General features: G+C 38.0%; 1 protein-coding gene across 1 annotated transcript in view; it reads left to right on the forward strand.

The window, feature by feature from the left end:
- The window catches only part of pcdh15b (protocadherin-related 15b), a 718,592-nt gene extending 715,451 nt beyond the window's left edge, over positions 1–3,141 (forward strand). Inside the window, exons 38-39 of the mRNA XM_051923141.1 lie at positions 354–2,343; positions 3,008–3,141. Of these exons, the coding sequence (XP_051779101.1) occupies positions 354–2,330 (1,977 nt within the window). The 3' untranslated portion in view covers positions 2,331–2,343; positions 3,008–3,141. The remainder of the gene's footprint in view (positions 1–353; positions 2,344–3,007) is intronic.
- The last annotated feature ends 15,621 nt before the right edge of the window (positions 3,142–18,762 follow it).

Genomic DNA, 18,762 nt, shown 5'->3' on the forward strand with positions numbered 1-18,762 from the left:
GATACAGTATCTTTAGAGATCTAAACATCAGACTGGCAGATCTATAAAGAATTACATAAGGAATGTCATGATTTCGAACTTATTTCAGCATAGAAGTAATGGAGCTATGGCATATTTACAGATTAATACCTTAATGGTGCCTTTGTTTTAAGAGAAAGAATTGGTCATTTTCTACATTTAATAAAAAGTAGCATCCAATTATTACAATATTACCTAGTGTAATAAGAAATTCAAAATTTTAAAAGTATACATTTTCCAAATAACAGATGCATATTGCACTTTTATATGATATTGAAAGCTTTAAAGTTTACAGTTTTTTGTCAATTTAATTTAATTTAATTTAATTACTACAGCTACCTGCACCAAGACAAGGGCCACCAAAGAGGTCTCACCCAGCAGGTTTAAAGGGTCGGATACCAGCGGTGGCAGCTGGTGGCCCACCCATTACTGGGCCTGGGGCACAAAAGATGGCAGATGGCAGTGGGGCTGCAGCTGGTGCAAGGGCTGCAAATGTTGGAAAGAAACTTAAATCAGTGATGAATATCACTAAATTTGTGGCAGGCAGAAAATTATCAACAGGAACAACAGATCAGGGCATTGATGCTGCACCACCCCATCCTTCACCTTGGAGAAAAGCAAAGATATTTCCAATGATTCTTCAAAAGGTTAAGGGAGGTGGTAAGGACTATGCAAAACTTGTATCTGCTCGGCGTGTAAGCAGCCAGGAAAGCATAGCAAGTGGCTCATCTGGAAGCATGGTTATCAATGGAAGTTATTTTCAAAAATCAGCTGAGGAGAAATCATCTGCAAAAAGAAAACTGGGAAAGGTCCTCAAACGAATCAATTTTTCCAAGAAACTGCAATCCCGGCGCAAGTCTGAGGGGTCAGTTAGCAGAAGTTCAGCACCTGCAACTGAAACTGAAGACTCCAAAGTAGCTAGTGATTCTGAAAAGGAAGAGAGAGCATCTAAAGTTTCTATCAGTGTTACAGCTGAAAGTGAGCCAGACAGCAGTGCATCTGAGGCTGAAAGTGAGTTACCCAAGGATGACGAGGATGCATCTTCAGCTAGAACAAGTGTGGCATTGTCCCAGACAGATGATAAGGATTACCTCAAAGTAACATTAGATCAGGATGAGACCAATGAAAGTACAGTAGATTCTGATGAAGAACAGGAAGAAAATCCAGAAGATTCAGAAGAAGAGAGTAAATCTAAGTCAGAGTCTGGCACTGGTCAAGGAGAATCAGAAGCTGAAGAAGATAGTGAAAAAGATGAAGAAGACAGCAGAAGTGCAGTGTCAGAAGACTCTAGAGTCACTGATGACCAGGAGTCCATATCTCAAAAATCCTCAAAATATAGTTCAGAACAATCTGTAAGTGGTTCAAGTAGAAGGTCTTCAGGAAAATCCAGTGCTACTGTAGTTTCTCAAAATACTCCTGGAAGCAGTAGAAAATCAGGAACAGCGACTGGAAGTTCACTTCATAGTCGATATAGCAGCAGTGCAGCAACTTCAGAAATGAGTGCTTCTGAAGCAAGTGAGTCTGAAGATAGTAAATCAGTTAGTGGTAGTGTAAGCAGCAGGGTGACATCAGCTCATAGTGTAAGCAGCAGGGTGACATCAGCTCATAGTTCAATAAAGAGTGACTCAGTATCTGAGCGTGGTTCTATAACATCAAGAACTTCAGGAAGCAGCTATAAATCCAGGATTTCTACCCTAACAGGAAGATCAGAAAGTGTTATTGAAGAGGAAACAGAGGAAGATGAGAGTGAGGCAACTGCTTCAGGAGATGAAGATGAGGAAAGTAATGATGAAAGCAATCAGGATAAAGATGAAATAGGTAAAGAAACAGAATCCATGACATCCATTGTCAGCAAAGCCACTGTTTCAACAGAAAGAAGCAAGAGCAGCCACATGAGTAAAAAGTCTGGTACTATGAGCAGTCCAGGGCGAAATACAGCTGAGAGTGAAAGCCAGTCAGAGGCAAGTGGTAGTGATGAAGATGGAACACTTTCTCGAACAACAAACATTTCTAAGTCCACTACTGTAAGATCAAAAACTTCAAGCAGAACAGTTAGCTCTTCCATAAGTGACAAAAACAGTTCAGGAAAATCAGTGGCTAGTGGTCAGTCTTCCAGTACAACACAACACACAAAATATTCTGCTTCTCAGAGTAGTGGAAGCACCAAAAGTTCAAAGTCAGTTGCTTCAGCAGCATCAGAGTGTAGCAGCAAAGACACTGCAAGCAGAACAACTCATGACACAGAAGAAGATGAGGCCTCAGATGGTGAAATCTCAGAGTCAGAGGCTGGTGGTGATTCCACATCATTTTAATGTTGGCCTGCAGGTGCAGTTTTATTATTATTTCAAAAGTGTTTTCTGCTGTGCTCTGCGTGACACCTTCTTTCTTCTCTTTGCTTGGTAAAATACTATTAAACACTTTCATTTGGAGAGAACTGGGTCACTGAAACATGAATCTTAGCTCTACCTTGCATGACTTTTTCTAAGTGGTGTGAAAATGTTTTCCTGCATCATACATTTTCAAACCTTTGATTTCTCTTTTTTATCACTTTTTCTGGAGTGAATCATATTTAGAATACTGGTTATGTAGAATCTATACAACAAGTGTGCTCTTGAAAAATGCTTATACAGCAGAGTTTTTGTAAAATATCTTCCAAGTATACAGTATATGTAGTTATATCTCTTAAAAAAGTAGACACATTTTGGAAAATATTCCCTCTTGACATTTTGATGTACTATGATAACTATAAGCACTGAAGTCATTTGTATTTTGTTTACTGTTAACAATATTTATTACTGTTTATTGTGGTTATATTTTTTATTAAAATGTGTCTACATTTTTGAAAAAATATTATGCAACAACAGTCCTGGTTTGAAATAATAAATGATGGTTATATTTAATAATTTATATTAATGTTATTTTAAGAGAGATCTATGAAAGGAGTGTCTTTACAGATCAATTAGTAATTCTTCTTATTTTCTATTTGCAGCTGGTTAGAAAGAAAAAAATCAAGCTTGTTATTGACCGTGAGTATGAAACAAGCTCAACTGGTGAGGAGAGTGCACCGGAGTCACAGAGAAATCGTCTATCGAATATTAATAGTCGCAGCAATTTGAATGGCAGCATCTACATTGCTCAGAATGGCTCAATTGTTAGGACAAGGAGAGCTGGTCATTCGAACAATTTAAAAATGAGCTCACCATCCAGATTAGCAAAGCAATTTAAGAAACTTGATAAACTTGCTGTGACTCATGAAGAAAAGATTCCTCTCAACAGCCCATTGCAAGTGGGTGTTTCTCAATTACCAGTGTGTATTTCTTCAAATGCTGATGACAATCTTAATACGAGACCATCAAGTGGATCTTTAGCATCAAGTACTACGGGACCAGATAGTATAATTTCCAAATCCAATATAGCAAAAACAGGGATTGAAAGAATGAGGAACATAGATGAGCAAGAATCTACAGTTGACAATGAAGATATTAAAGAGCCTTTAGAATCACCAAGCGACCAGACACAGTCCGATGAAGAAGAACTGTGGATGGGACCATGGAATAATCTTCACATACCAATGACAAAACTGTGACTTTTTACTTTTTCTTTCTATTTATAATGAAATTATACTTTTTACTCTCTTTATTCTAATGGATTAAATAATTTGTACTGTGACCACAAGTTGAATATCGGAATGAAACAGTTCACTCTACATATATATAAGCACTTATATTCCTAACTTTTATAACAGTTACCTATGTAAATTGCTTGAAAGAGATGAAATAACTCAGTATAATGTGATTTATTCAGCAAACATCATAATGGTAAATATTAAACCAAATACGGTAAATGGACTACTTTAAATCAATTGCAGTGTATCCACAGGATGGTAAAACAACACTTTTCTAGAAATCTGAAAAAAAAAAAAACAGTTTCCTATAGTAAAGCTGTTTCATTTTGATTATCTTTTTTATTTTACAGAGGTTTCTAAATAAATGAGAGTGCTTTATGTGTTTGTTTTGTTTGTTTTTATGCAAATTACGTTGAGTACATTAAAAATGGCCTGAGTTTTACGAATGCTGATGATTCCCTTTTTCAAACATTTTACTAACTTTAAAAATAAAAGTATAAAACAAAATTCAAATGAGTCATTATCCTAACACCTTTTTCTAAGCAGGATCGTCATAGAAAGAAAGTTTTGAGTATAAAAATGGAGCGATACCCTGTACAGTAGCACTCTAAATCCATAAATGGATAATTTAAATTTTTCATTTAATGATGTCATTGTATGGTGTAAGAAAATTGAATCTCCTGATAATCATCTCGGGCAAGATTTCAATCTCAACAGTGTTCAGAAAACACTGCTAGGCTCTCTTGCTTCATATAGACACACTGTTATTCAATAAATATTTGGCAGAGCATCTAGTATAGCATCTAGAGAAGCATGGTGGCTTAGTGGTTAGTGCTGCTGTCTCATTGCTCCTGAGACATTGTTTTAAATAGTAGACCTGAGCACTGCCTGTGTGCAATTTGCACTTTCTCCTTGTGTCTGCATGATTTTTTTACCTTTGGTTTTCCTCTCATATTCCAAAGAAAGGTTGAGTGTGCAGTTTTAGATGGCAATTTTAATTAACCCAAATGTAAGTGAGGGTGTTGTGTGACAGATTAAGCATCCCATCCAGAGATGGTTCGTTCTGTGCATACTGATGTTGGATTAAGCAGGTTAGATAGAGAATAGATGGATCTCTATTTTAATGATTGTTAAAATATCCTTATGGTAAAGTAATTATCAAGTTTACAAAAAAGAGAGAAATCCAAACAAATGCATATACATAAAGTATTGTACATGAAGTAGCAAGATTGGACTTTCCATTAAAAAAGTAAAGCTTTATAGTGGGTGACACATTATTTTAAACTGGAGAAGCAGTTATAAACAGCAACTAAACAAAGGTAAGTCTGTGGTTTTGATGAGTTTAATACCATAATAAGTTTAATTCTTCTCATGCAGCATATGATGAGCTAGAGGTGTGTTCAATAATTTATCTACCTGAGTATGAAAGAAAGTAGCAAGCATGTTGAAACAAACCTGGGCACGTTGTCACATGTCTCAAGGTTACTCACACACACTTGTGGCTCAGTACGAGTCTAACATTCCAAGAGACAGGATGTCAGGAGAGTCCTCGTGTGAATCAAGCACAACAATGTGCCGGTTCACATGTCATGTCAATCATAGGCTGCCATCCAAGAATATGGGTTTCTGTAGCTGAGCCATCCAGCCTACAGTCCTGACCTGGCTACCTCAGATTATTTCCTGTTCCAAGTTTTGAAGAAACCTTTCTGTGGACAGCAGTTTTCAAGTGATGAAGATGTCAAGACCGCTGTGACATCCTGGTTTGAAGGTCAAACAGAAGATTTTTTTTCAAAGTCATTGCAGGAAAAGTGGATGAAGTGTATGGAGCTATCAGGGACTATATTGAAAAATAAAACAAAAATTATTTGAAAACTCTTTTCTTTCCTGCTAAGGTAGATCAATTATTGAACGCCCCTCATAAATGTTTCTACTTGCTACCAGAAAATAAGAAGCCATAGTGACTTTAAAACGACCTCCTCATCATCAGAATTATTATTTACTTATTTGACCCTCTGTGACTGGCTCCTAGACTTTCTGACTGGCAGGCCCCAGTCTGTCAGGATTGGTAATAGGATTTCAGCCACCATTTTCACAAACACAGGCACCCCACAGGGATGCGTCCTCAGCCCCATCCTCTACACCCTGTTCACCCACGACTGTGTCGCCTCACGTAAAGATAACATCATCCTAAAGTTCGCAGATGACACCGCAGTGATAGGACGCATCACTGGTGGGGATGAGGCGGCCTACAGGAGGGAGATGGACAGTCTGGCGTCATGGTGTGAGGACAACAACCTCACCCTCAACACAGACAAGATGAAGGAGATGATAGTGGACATGAGGAAGGAGAGGAGACCTCACTGGCCACTGTTCATCCGAGGGCTTGAAGTGGAGAGGGTGAGCAGCATTAAATACCTGGGCGTCTATATCAGTGAGGACCTCACTTGGACACTTCACACCACACAGCTGGTCAAGAGGGCTCAACAGAGGCTATACTTTCTGAGGAGGCTGAGGAAATTTGGTATGTCGACTAAGATCCTCAGCAACTTTTACAGCTGCATTGTTGAGAGCATCTTGACCAGCTGCATCACCATGTGGTACGGCAACACTACTGCTATGGACCACAAATGCCTGCAGAGAACGGTAAAGACTGCTGAGAAGATCATCAGGACCCCACTGCCCTCTCTGCAGAGTATCTACAACTGCAGAGTCCGCAGGAGAACTGCCTCGATCCTCAGGGACCTCACCCACCCCCAACACGAACTATTCACTTCTACCCTCAGGCAGGAGGTATGGAAGTATGAAATGCAGGACTTCCAGGCTAAAGAACTCTTTCTTTCCCAAGGCCATTAGACTCCTAAATAACTGACTGGAGTTTATAACCATGGTTCTTCTCATTCTATCTACCTCACTCAACTGTATTTGACTTGTCCATCACACACCTACCTGCACATTACACTTTATATTTCTATTCTGTTTTTATACTTTATGCTGCCTGTTACTTATTATCTATCTATCTGCTACTTATTATTTATGTTTATCTTTATATGTTGGTTTTGTCATTTGGTGTGGACAGCAAAGAAAGAATTTCATTGTACAGGGAAACATGTTTCCTTACTGTGCACATGACAATAATCTTTGAACTTGAACTTTACTGGTTTAACAAGCCAACAACCCCACTCTGAAATGAAAGTATTATATTGTTTTTATGTCATAACAGATTTTTGACTTTCATTTTGACAGAACAGATTGTATTCTCTAAAAGCATTGTTTTAGAGTGAAAGTGAGTCTTGGCTTGAACGGTGAGAAATAATGGATGGAAGTTCTATTTCAGGTATAGCTTTAGAACCATTTTCCTGATATAATTGTTTACATGTATGTCATTTAAGCTGAGCGAATTCCTAGAGGGGTGAGGTTTGGAGAAGAGTCATGTCAGAGAAATGAGACAAAGCTTTGTCAGAACATGTCTAGAGCTTCCTTTTCCTGCTTCTTCTCCAATTACTATTTAGCACACTACTCTCTGCAGATTGTTTTGTATATTCAGGATTGTTGTCTGTGTGGACTTTGCACATTCTCTGCATGTCTGTTTAGCAATGTTATGTTACAAATGAATGAGTCCGATTCACAAAATGCTGCTTATTCAGGATTTTCCTTCTTTTTTTGCAATATTTCTAATAAGGAAAAAACTTCTCTTAGAAAAAGCAAAATGTGACTTGTAAAGGAGTCCGCACAAGCTGAAGTTCTGCCTCTTTGATTTATGACTTGTCACTATTGCCTTGATATTGCAAAATTACCGTTTTCCTAAGCAGAAGTGAATTATTTGTTTCATCCACTGCTTCACATCATTAAGCATTAAAGCATAACAAGATACATAAATGAAAAAGTAACATTCAGTGTTATTTATAAATACTGCTCACAAACAGAATACTTCTGAAATGCATCGTCTCAATAAAAATAATAATAATTTTTACATTTGTTTTCTCTTTATTCAAAGCATTCTCCACACAGGGAGGATCCAAGACATGAACTCCTGATCTGATCTTTTTAATTAGAGGTAGCAGTGCTATGACTGCGCCACTTGCACAATATCTACAGAACAAAGAACTGGTCCTAGCACTAAGCCTTGAGAAAATGAAAAAAAATTAGAGAAAAAAAACAATCTACAGTAACTGCATTCTGCAAAATGTAATAATTTTATCAAAATTCATCACTTTTAAAAAGCAATAAAAACGATGAGGTAAACTAATGAAAAAGAGAGCACGGCAGTTCGAGTAGATTTTAAATCCTAAGTAGCAGTGCAGCATGCCATCATGGACTTCTTTGCAGGGAGTGTCTTTTACGACATGCCTTCTTAGTTTCTATGTTGTAACCTGGATAAAATTCAGACTCTGTTTTTCATAAAGTTTACATTACTCTAGGTAAGGTTCAAGCTGTAAAAGTGCAATTTTCTTAACCACAAGTGTTAGGAGAATGTTATGGATAGTATATGGACATTATATGGATACATATATGGATATGGATAATATAGTGTAATTGTTAATATATTATGCATGAGTTCTTACAGCTTTTTAACATGTTAACCAGCTAGGAGTGTGTATTGACAAAAGGGAACATGGTAGATTTTTACAAGCCAAGGCAGATTAATGATTTTAATCAATACAGTTGAGTATTGTGGACGCTAGAGGCGCTGTTGCCCCGCTAAACCCACCAGACAGACGTCCAAGACACACATTTAAAAGCACCAAGAAGAATTTAATTATTTTCTTCCAATAAAGTGCACAAAGCACCACACACTCCACAATTCTCAAATCAATAATAATAATAAACAATAATCAATAATCACAATCCTCCTCTCCACCCAGCAGCTCCGTCACTCTACCACCCAACTCCTGTTCCAATAGTTCATGACCCGGAAGTATTCCTTCTCCGGGTCAAACGCCACATCATCCTTCAAGTAGCCCAGAAGTACTGCGGGCTTCTGTCTTCATGCTTCCGAAGTACTTCTGGATCGTAACAACAATAAGAGTCCCCAGGTTCCTTGTGAGCTCCCCCTGTTGGCACCCATGGCACCCAACAGGGCTGAGGAAATGGACTCCATGTCCCATGATGCCCTGAGGGAATCCAGGGAATCATTTCTGTCCAGGGGAGCTGCCACCTAGCGTCCCAGGGGATACAGTGCCCTGAAAAGCCTGCTCTTCCTCCTTTTTTCTGTTCAGGGACGTCCCGGCCAGACTGAAACGCTGGCCGTCCATCACAGTACACATAGTTCAAGACAGCTGCAAATTGAAACAAATTGGAAAATGCACAGTTTTACTACAGTACAGTACTTAACTTACTAACAGTATAAATTTAATGTTATGAATGGGAAGAAAGGCTTTTCATTTTAAGAATTGCATTAGTATAGAAAATAAATGCAGTTACATTATTAGGATCCATTAGATTTTAGCAATGCTTCAGGAGACTGGAAGTGATAAAAGTATGGAGAAGATGGAATGATTTGAACATGAGAACGAAGTGGCATTTGTGACTTTTAGAATATACACGTCATTCAATGCTCTATTTGTGTTATTAACCTTTTCTGCAACAGTTTTGCTCATTTGATTTAATGCATGCTTACAGCATATGCTGTTTAATAAAACCATTTAATATTCAGAATTCCAATAAAATGTATGTGTACATTTGCAAAACAACTAAATAAGTTAGGCAATTCTCACACAAATGCAGAAAAGGGAAGATAAATAAGTCAAAAACTCTGGCCATAACAAAACCTATAATATGTTTTTGACAAATTTTATTCAAAAAGAAACAAGAATGCCAAATTCCAAAGTAAAGAATAGTGTAAAAAATCAGGAACAAAATGGTCAAAATTCCAATTCCAAAAGATATAAAAAAAGAAAAAAGCAAACAAAATTCGCAACTGACTAATTACAAAAATAACTAATGACTAAACAAAATTCAGAATACAAAAAAAGCAAAGAGTATAATAATTAACAAATAAAGTAAGCCAAATACTTAATCCATTATCCAACCCGCTATATCCTAACTACAGGCTCACGGGCGCCAGCCCATGGCAGGGCACACACACAAACACACAGATGTCAGAGGGGGACATTTTTTTTTTGTGCACTGGGTGGTTCCATTAGGCACCCATTGTTGGGACTGGGGGGTGAGAAGTTAAAAGGCTGTCTTCAGGATGTATTTATTTGCTGTACTGCAAAGGAGTCACCACTTTGAAGTTTATGGCTGGTTGAGATTTACAAACAATACCACGTGTGATAACAGAACTGCTGCTTCCTTGGAGGATCCTGGATAATCCAGTTACTGATTGTGTCAGGGTTGTTTGTGGAGGTATTTGCTGTCTTGCAAAGGAGTCGCCGCTTTGAAGTCTGGCCTTGGAGGATGTCTGTATTTACCTGACTTGGAAATATTGGTTTCTAATCAGCATATCTGTACTTATTCATGATTGGTAACAATTCCTTTTTTTTAACTTGTGTTTTCATTAATTGTTAAACCCAGGAAATGCAGATGTACCATTGTTTAATCTGATTGTCCAGAACTGATAATGGCAGGGACTGAATTAGATAAAAACTCCTGGCAGCAGAAGGCGGAGGGGAGAGTCCACAGGAAACGCTGCCAAGACACTCGGACAGGGCACAGGGGCTCGCAGGCAGACAAGGGTACCTGGCTGGCACGACGTGAGGCACAAGGACGGCAACATTTAATTCCAGGGAGGAAGAGACAGCTCCACAAGGAGACACCAGTTGTGGGTCCAGCAAAAGAGGGAAGCTGCATGAGAGGACCAAGCGAAGCTCACAGATGAGGAATGAGGCGTGCCTAGGTCCCAGCCACACAAGGAGCCCAGAGTGGAAGAAAAAGGAACAACGAAGAGACGCTGACAGGGAGTCAACAATTTGACACAACTTCTGTCGGGGAACAGAGTGCATCCATGGACAGTTGAGCAATTAAGTGTTGGGGTAACACAGTGCCCAAACTGGACTCTGCACCACTAAAGGTTGTATCCTCCAATTCTTGTTTTTAACGGACTTTTAGAGGTTGGACTGTGTATTTTCCTTTTAAAAAAAAGGGAAATTGATTCCTGATATGTTTAGTTTTTGTTATGTTCGTTCATCTTTTTAATGTACCTTATATTGTTTTGTGTAATAGAACTTACTGTTGCTTTTTTCAAAAATTACTGTTGTGTCTTTCATTGTGTGTTTACTCACCGCCCAATTTAAAGAAACCTGTGTGCTATTATTGGTAAATTTCAGGAGTTCCCAGTCTCTTAATAAAACTGGGTGACGTAGTCGGATATTTTAATGGTGTCTAAGTTAAATTACCTATAAGTGTGACCAGACACCTGTGACACACACACCAAGCACACACTAGGGACAATTTAGAATCGCCAATGCACGTAACTTGCATGTCTTTGCACTGTGGGAGGAAACCGGAGCACCCGGAGGAAACCCACGCAGACATGGGGAGAACATGCAACCTCCACGCAGGGAGGACCCGGGAACCAAACCCGGGTCTCCTAACTGCAAGGCAGCAGCGCTACCCACTGTGTCACCGTGCCACCCATCAAATCCTTAATCTTAATATAAAAATCCTGAACAGACAAAAATCGAAAACAACAGAATTTCAACAATGACATGGTCAACAACCACTAGCAAAACAAAACATATAGCACAAAGGTGAAGAAAAACACAGTTAGAAACTAACTACTGTTATTTACATATAATGCAAAAAGCATCTACTGCAATGCCATGTCTGTCTGCCTGAAATTTATCAGAACAGTTCCATTCTTGTTAAGATATCTCAAAAATGTCAAAATCATTATTGAGGATCATTATTGAATGTGTGCAGTCATCGATCTTAAAATAAAGAAACATTCTGTGCAACTTTAGTTACAGAGAGTGGCGTCACTTCAACTTGTATATTTCGTACTTCGTATTCTTCTTTTACTTATCCAACACCTGCTTCTGACAGCAGAACAAATCCCTAAAACAAATTAGTCTGAACCCAAGGGAAGGCACATAAACACAAACTACACATCACAGGAGGAAAGAGATTGTGCAAGTGTCTCTCTGTAATGTCTCTGTATAGTGAACACATACAGTATGTACTTAGTATTTATAGTATGTTACACTAAACTTCAGAAGAATTCCAGATCTTCTTTCTCTGTCATGGTCTGAGGAAAACAACATTTTATCTTCAGACTTCAACAGATTTTAACTATTAGATTGAATATTAGATAAGTACCTATCTTCATTAGCACATGTAATATATATTCTAAACATATCTATGATATATTGGTCAATGATTTATAAAGTTGACCTAAACAAAGTGAATGCGACAGACAATGTAATTAATACACATTCACCAAGCTCCTCGTTCCTGACAGTAAAAGAAAAAAAAACTTTATTATTTGATCAATTGCAGGAAAAAGATTTATTTTTACTTGTTCTAAATGTAATTTTGCGATGAATCGTATCTCCTACTTCTCTCAACAGTAATGTAGTTCATAGTAATGGCTAGGACAATACGCCATCAAAATATATCATCAATTTTTGGCTTCTTAAGTAACAAAACACAAAGAAAACAAAAACTATTGGATGAATTGGGCATTGCCTTAATTTTTCTATGAATTCAGTGGTACACAAGGCCTGTTTATAGACCAGCCTTAGCAAGGATGCAAAAAGCCAGTTGTGCTACCCTAACTTACATTCCAAATTAACACTCAAATGAATAAGATAACTTTATTCTTCTAAAGGGAAATTAATTTTAAAACATCAATGTCCACGCTATCAACATGACATTAAATCGCATACATGTATTTAAAAAAGGGTTCCTTAGAACTCCATTGCAAGTAGCTACAACAGACAAAAGTATTTATTAAATTTATAAAAAATAGTTTCACTTTAGAACACAAGTTTATGTGGCAAATTAATATATAGTATGATTGTGATATATATTAACTTGCCACTCATATATTAAGAAATAACTTAGACCTAAATATTACTAAACTTATCCTTATAGATAAGTGCATACTGACATATTTTTTTACTTCATGGTAAATGCTAACTTACAACTTCAAATTGTCATGTAGAAAGAGTATTTTGTATAGAAATCCAATTTAGAAACCAAATCTGAAAATGCTGAGGCATATTGCATGACTACCTTAATTCTAGTTTAAAATGCTGTTCTGTTTTTAAAAGGCGGTCATTTTTTATGGATTAGGAAAGCAAAATGTCGTAGCACCTTGAAAATCTGAGGTGAAGTAAGCTAAACTGTCAGTTTAATAAAATACTGTAATTGTAAGTCACAATGTCTTTTTTCTTCTCCTTTCTTGTTATGAACATGCACCTTTCATAAAATTACACCCTGATGGTTTAATTGTCATCATGAGATGAGTGTTATGATGAAACAATCAAAAAAGCTGAAGTATGGTTTGGTTTAAGTAGAGTGATAAAATACACTACACTGTAAATCTGAGGTCACATGTAACCCTTCTCACTTAACCTACGTAGCAGCCAGACAGCCATACACACAATCATGGCTTTCATGGTAGGAATTTTGAAAAATATTAAAACATTTGTAGTAGCAGTGGCAGAAATTTTTGGAGAGTCAGCCCACCATTATATTTTGTATTTGCAGGAAACACTGTATATCTATTTAGCCTGAAACGTTTACTGGAAGGAAGAAGTTGATACTCCGAGTGCAACCCATGTCGCATCCAGGATGATTTTTCAGGATTGCGTGAAGATGGCTTCTTCATATACTGTACAGTACTTTTCATACTGTAGCTACCTGTAAAAGTCTAGTAATTTTCAACTTAAAGTATAATTGAGAACCAAATCAAACCAGGCTGAGTGTTGTGAACTACTTTTATTTTCTGGAGTTATTTATTTAAAAATTTGCATCCGTTCTGCACATTGTGGGCATAGACAGGATGACTTGCTGTTGTCCAGTGTTGGTACCATTGCGTCCTGTTCTATCAGAAACTTTGTTACATCCTTTCCCCTTGAAAACATGACATTAAAGTTTTCCTCGGCCACCACTACCAACTATATAGGGCAAGTAACATACAAAAAAATACAATTTAAATGTCTTCAGCTTGTTACTAAGCCAAGGTAGTACATCATTGCCTATAAGGTCCACCGCCCCATGCCACTATTAGGAAGGCCTTGGATTCACCCGTTCACAGACTTCATCATTGATCCGCTAGTGCCTATTGGACATACCATGGTGTTAGTACAAATCAACTGCTTTTCTAAACTCACCTTTTTCCTACGTTCCTCCTGTGTAATGAGTATTGTAGTAAAAATTGCCTTGTTTTGAGGAATGCGTCTACTGATTTGAAGGGTCCTTGCTAGGAATGTCTACAACACTTTACATCTACAAGGCTCTTCTAGGAGTTAGTGACGTTTAAATGGCTGTTTGCAATGTCACATGTTACTGCCAAAATGTATATTGTATATTGAAAGAAAGAGAAAGAAAGAAAGAAAGAAAGGAAAAAGAAGAGGCAACTGTCAATGAGCAGCAGCTGTTATGAAGAGTTAGAGAGTGATGTGTTTAGTAAAAAGCAGGAAGACAGTATTATTTTATTATAATGTTGTGTGACTCCTCCAAACAATGGTCTACAAGAGAGCTGATTTTTTATTTTAGTCCTAATATGTTTAAATAAAAACAATGTCTATTGGCTGCCACATTACAATTATAAAGTTCTGTGTCTTGTGCTCATTAATAAGCTTTTATTTCCCAACAATAAAACTGCTTTTCTAAAAGCTCTCTGCATTTAGTTTATCTAGGGGTTCAATGCAGAACCTCATTATAATAAAATCTTTATAAGGGTTCGTACTGATGCTGAACAGACTGCAACCCTGTATATTCCCTCCACACACAAAATAAAATTAACTTTATTGTACTCTCAAATTTACTCATAAACATACGCAGTCTTTATCATTTTGTTGTAAACTTTCTTCAAAAACAGGCAATTACTTTGATTCCGTTTGCTGTCTTAATGGTAATAAGAGAAAAACTTTGCATAAAGCAGTTATCATAGCTTATCATTCAAAGTGAAAGCCAGGATACATTTCTGTACTTAAATACAATTATTACAAAACACTTAATATTGAAAGTATAGCCCGTTAGTGGTTTTAATGGAAAAATAAAGCATTTCTACATTTACTCGGTAGCTTTGCAAGTCTTAGTCAAATGAAAATGTATTGTGCAATTACTACATATACAAAGGACATTAGTCATTAGGATTCCATCACAAACTGTATACCTTTCAAATTTTTGTTTTTATTATTTTTTGATTAGCATCTTTCATTTCAATCCAGTTCTTGGTATTTGTTATTTTATTCACCTTAACAGTAGCAATCAAACAGCTTTAAAAATATTTGTAGTGTACTCACAAAAGCAACTTTGAATTGAGTTTAAAATATAACCTACTGCAATAATGGTGCTAAAGATCAATAAAAGAAACTGAACTTTTCAAGACTAAAATGGAATATTAGCCTTAAACCTAATTATTTACAAATCCATAACGTTTCTGGCAAGTCTAATTATCATCACTGAAGTGTAAATGTACTAAATGTGTTATAATGAATGTAAAAGGTCAGGTTTTTTTTTAGTGAATTTAAAAAAAACGTTCCTTTCTATGAATAAATGATAACATATACCATGGCTGTAATTATGTTGATTTATGATCATTATCTAACCTATTGATTTTTTAAAACCTGAAAATGTGTTCTTGTCAAAGGTTTGACTGCCATCATTACAATTCTTGCTGTATGAAATAAAAAAAAAGTAGGAGGTCAGTATCACTTCATTTTTTCCAATAGTTATTATTACAGTAAATTTTGAAATATGGCTCAAGTGCAAACATAGCAGCTTTAACCAGTGAACTTTTATGTTAAGCAATGGCTGACCAAGCTTTATCTGAAATTATGACAGCTTTCTCTCACAAAGTGCATTTTATTAGTGACTACTGGCATTTAAGAGATGGTGGATTATATTCCTAAAGTCCAGAGCCAATATAGCAGTTTTAGAGAATAATAAAGTGAATTACATAAGCTTTACAATTCTTGAGGCATGCTTCTGCTAAGTCTAAGTGTAGCTATGGCTTATAGTAAGTCCTAAAGTAACTAACTGATCACACATGGTTACTGCAAGTTATGAAAGGGGAATGAAGTTTTGTTGTATAATTTCCTTTCTTGTGGCATCCCTGTAATATTCATACAGTACAATGGTTTCTTTACTTTCAAACAATCGTTATAATTTATATAAGCAGTACACCACAACACATTCCAGGTTCACTGACTACATAATTGATAATATACACTTAAAACTTTTTTGACACAGCAGATTGGAAGAATTTTTTAAAAATCAGTCAATGGATTGCTGGTTGGAGGCAGTATTGATAAAGGGTTACTATTGTGAAGGAATATATATATTGTGAAAAGGCGCTTTATAGGCGCCCGACCCAGCACAAAGAGACAGCGAGGCACACGTAAAATAAAATAAAGATTTATTGTCTTCACCTGTGGGGCACATCTTCCCCACAGTCCCACAAAGCACAAAACAACAACAAAAGGCACAATATTCTTCTTCCTCCACTCCTCCCAGGCAACCTCGTCCTCCTCCTCCTCCCAACTCTGGCTCCTTGAGTGGTGACTGCTGGCCCCTTTTATCAGGCACCCGGAAGTGGTCCAGCTGGTTGATTGCTGAATTCTGGCTGCACTTCCGGGTATGGCGAAAACACTGCCCACAAGGGCTCAGGAGTCCCAGCTGCAGCACCCCCTGGCGGTGGCCTGCGGGACCCAACAGGGCTGCACCAAACTCCAATTTCCATGGAGTCCTATGGGAAACCGAAGCACCACTCCAACCCAGGGGGGCTGCCATCTAGTGTCCAGGGGGAGGTATTGCACAGTCCTTGGCTGCTCCCCCTGAACATATAGTGAAGGAGCGTTCCGGCCAGGCATGTACTCCGGCCGTCCGCCACTATATATATATATTTTAATACATACAATAATCGTGCGTGTGTGTGTGTATATATATATATATATATATATATATATATGTATGTATTGTAGCAGTAGAGGTAGTTATCGACCTCTTTCACCCTCAGGTACCACGCCAAACACCAGGTAAAAGTACAAGACTTCTTTATTTTATGATAATTACGTGCACCAAGCACCCTCCACTCCACACTACTCATATAATAATCAATCAACACTACAATAATCACAATTCCTCCTCTCCTAGACACTTCGCCACCCTACCTCCCAGCTCAGCTCAATGTCTGGGCTTTCCCAGCGTCTTTTTATACCCCCTGACCCGGAGGTGTTCCTGTTCCATAACCCACAAGTCCTTATTACTTCCGGGCCAGGGTAAAAAGTCCTTTTCTTCAACCCGGAAGCACGTCGTTTCTTCTTGTCATGTGATTATGACGCACTTCCGGGTTATAGGGCACGTAAGAGTCCACGAGCCTCCCTACAGCGACTCCCAGTGGTCCCCAAGGTATCCAGCAGGGATGTGCATAAAAACTACAAAGTCCATGAGGCCCTGCTGAAATTCGGGGCCCGTCCATGCTGTCGGGAGAGCTCCTCCTGGTGGCCTGGGGGTGAGGGCGGAAACTCTCGCCGGCCATCCATTACAATATATATATATATATGTGTGTGTGTGTGTGTTGCTATTATTGAACACTGCCAGCCTTACCTAAAACATGCCTGACTATATGATAAGTTCTTTACCTTTTCTTACTCTTTCACAGTCTATATGATGATGAACGGCTCTCTGGCTGCCATTTCTAAGCTTATTATTGTCTTTATCTAATCAGAGTCACTCCATTTGAACAAAGAGTTCACTTTCCACTTCCCTATAGATCTACTGAATTAAATAAACATATTTATGTATCCACCAAACCCTTTGTAGAGTGACCAGAACATTTGTTTAAAAGAAATTAACAACACTATACACTAAAGAATTTCTGAGTTATTCCCATTTGTGGACATACAGGTATAGCATCTTATTGGTATTTTGATGATTTTTGCCTTTTCCATACCTCTATTAACTAAATCATGGCCCCTGAAACTATAATATTCCACATCTGTAAGCAATAAGGTCACTGTCATCATTGAATGTTTAATTTCATCCTTTTATCAGTGTAATATGGCCATCAAATATTTGATGTGATCTAATGTACAGAAAGGGAAGAGACATAGAAAGTGTAGGAGTGCCAAGGGCATCCCTATTTAATGAAGGAATTTGCAAAAAAAAAAAAAAAAAAACGGATGCAGGACTTAAACTGAAAAGGACTTGGTGGTCTTTAAGGTAATTAATTTTCTTTTCTTAGAGTTCTTGGATTAAGCCAGAAGTGAAAAACAAGTAGGCTGGCTGCCATGTAGCACTCAGATTCTTCCAGCATTAAAATTAGGCCCCATTTCAGACACACACCAACCACTTGTGTGTGAGAATATATACTTTTTAATGCTAGTATTAAACTATCCATCCATCCATCCATTTCCCAACCCGCTGAATCCGAACACAGGGTCACGGGGGTCTGCTGGAGCCAATCCCAGCCAACACAGGGCACAAGGCAGGGAACAATCCTGGGCAGGGTGCCAACCCACCGCAGGACACACACAAACACACCCACACACCAAGCACACACTAGGGCCAATGTAGAATCGCCAATCCACCTAACCTGCATGTCTTTGGACTGTGGGAGGAAACCGGAGCGCCCGGAGGAAACCCACGCAGACACGGGGAGAACATGCAAACTCCACGCAGGGAGGACCTCGGAAGTGAACCCAGGTCCCCAGGTCTCCCAACTGTGAGGCAGCAGCACTACCCACTGCGCCACCGTGCCGCCCTAGTATTAAACTATGCTATTAAAAAGGAGTAATGAGCAAAATGATTTGTACAAAATTACATTTGCAGTGAAACTTCCAAGTTTTAAGTGCAGAAGTAAGAGAAAATCTATTCTAGCACAGGGAGTGGAAAGGGTTATGTGGATGGCCAACATTTAAATGCAAGCACTTCAGAGTTGCTGCTAAAATCCATTGGCTTGGGTGCAGGATGGGATCCTGACTTGGATTGGTTTACAAAGTTGA

The sequence above is a fragment of the Erpetoichthys calabaricus genome, chromosome 2 (genome assembly GCF_900747795.2).
Source record: "Erpetoichthys calabaricus chromosome 2, fErpCal1.3, whole genome shotgun sequence".
Lineage (NCBI taxonomy): Eukaryota > Metazoa > Chordata > Cladistia > Polypteriformes > Polypteridae > Erpetoichthys > Erpetoichthys calabaricus.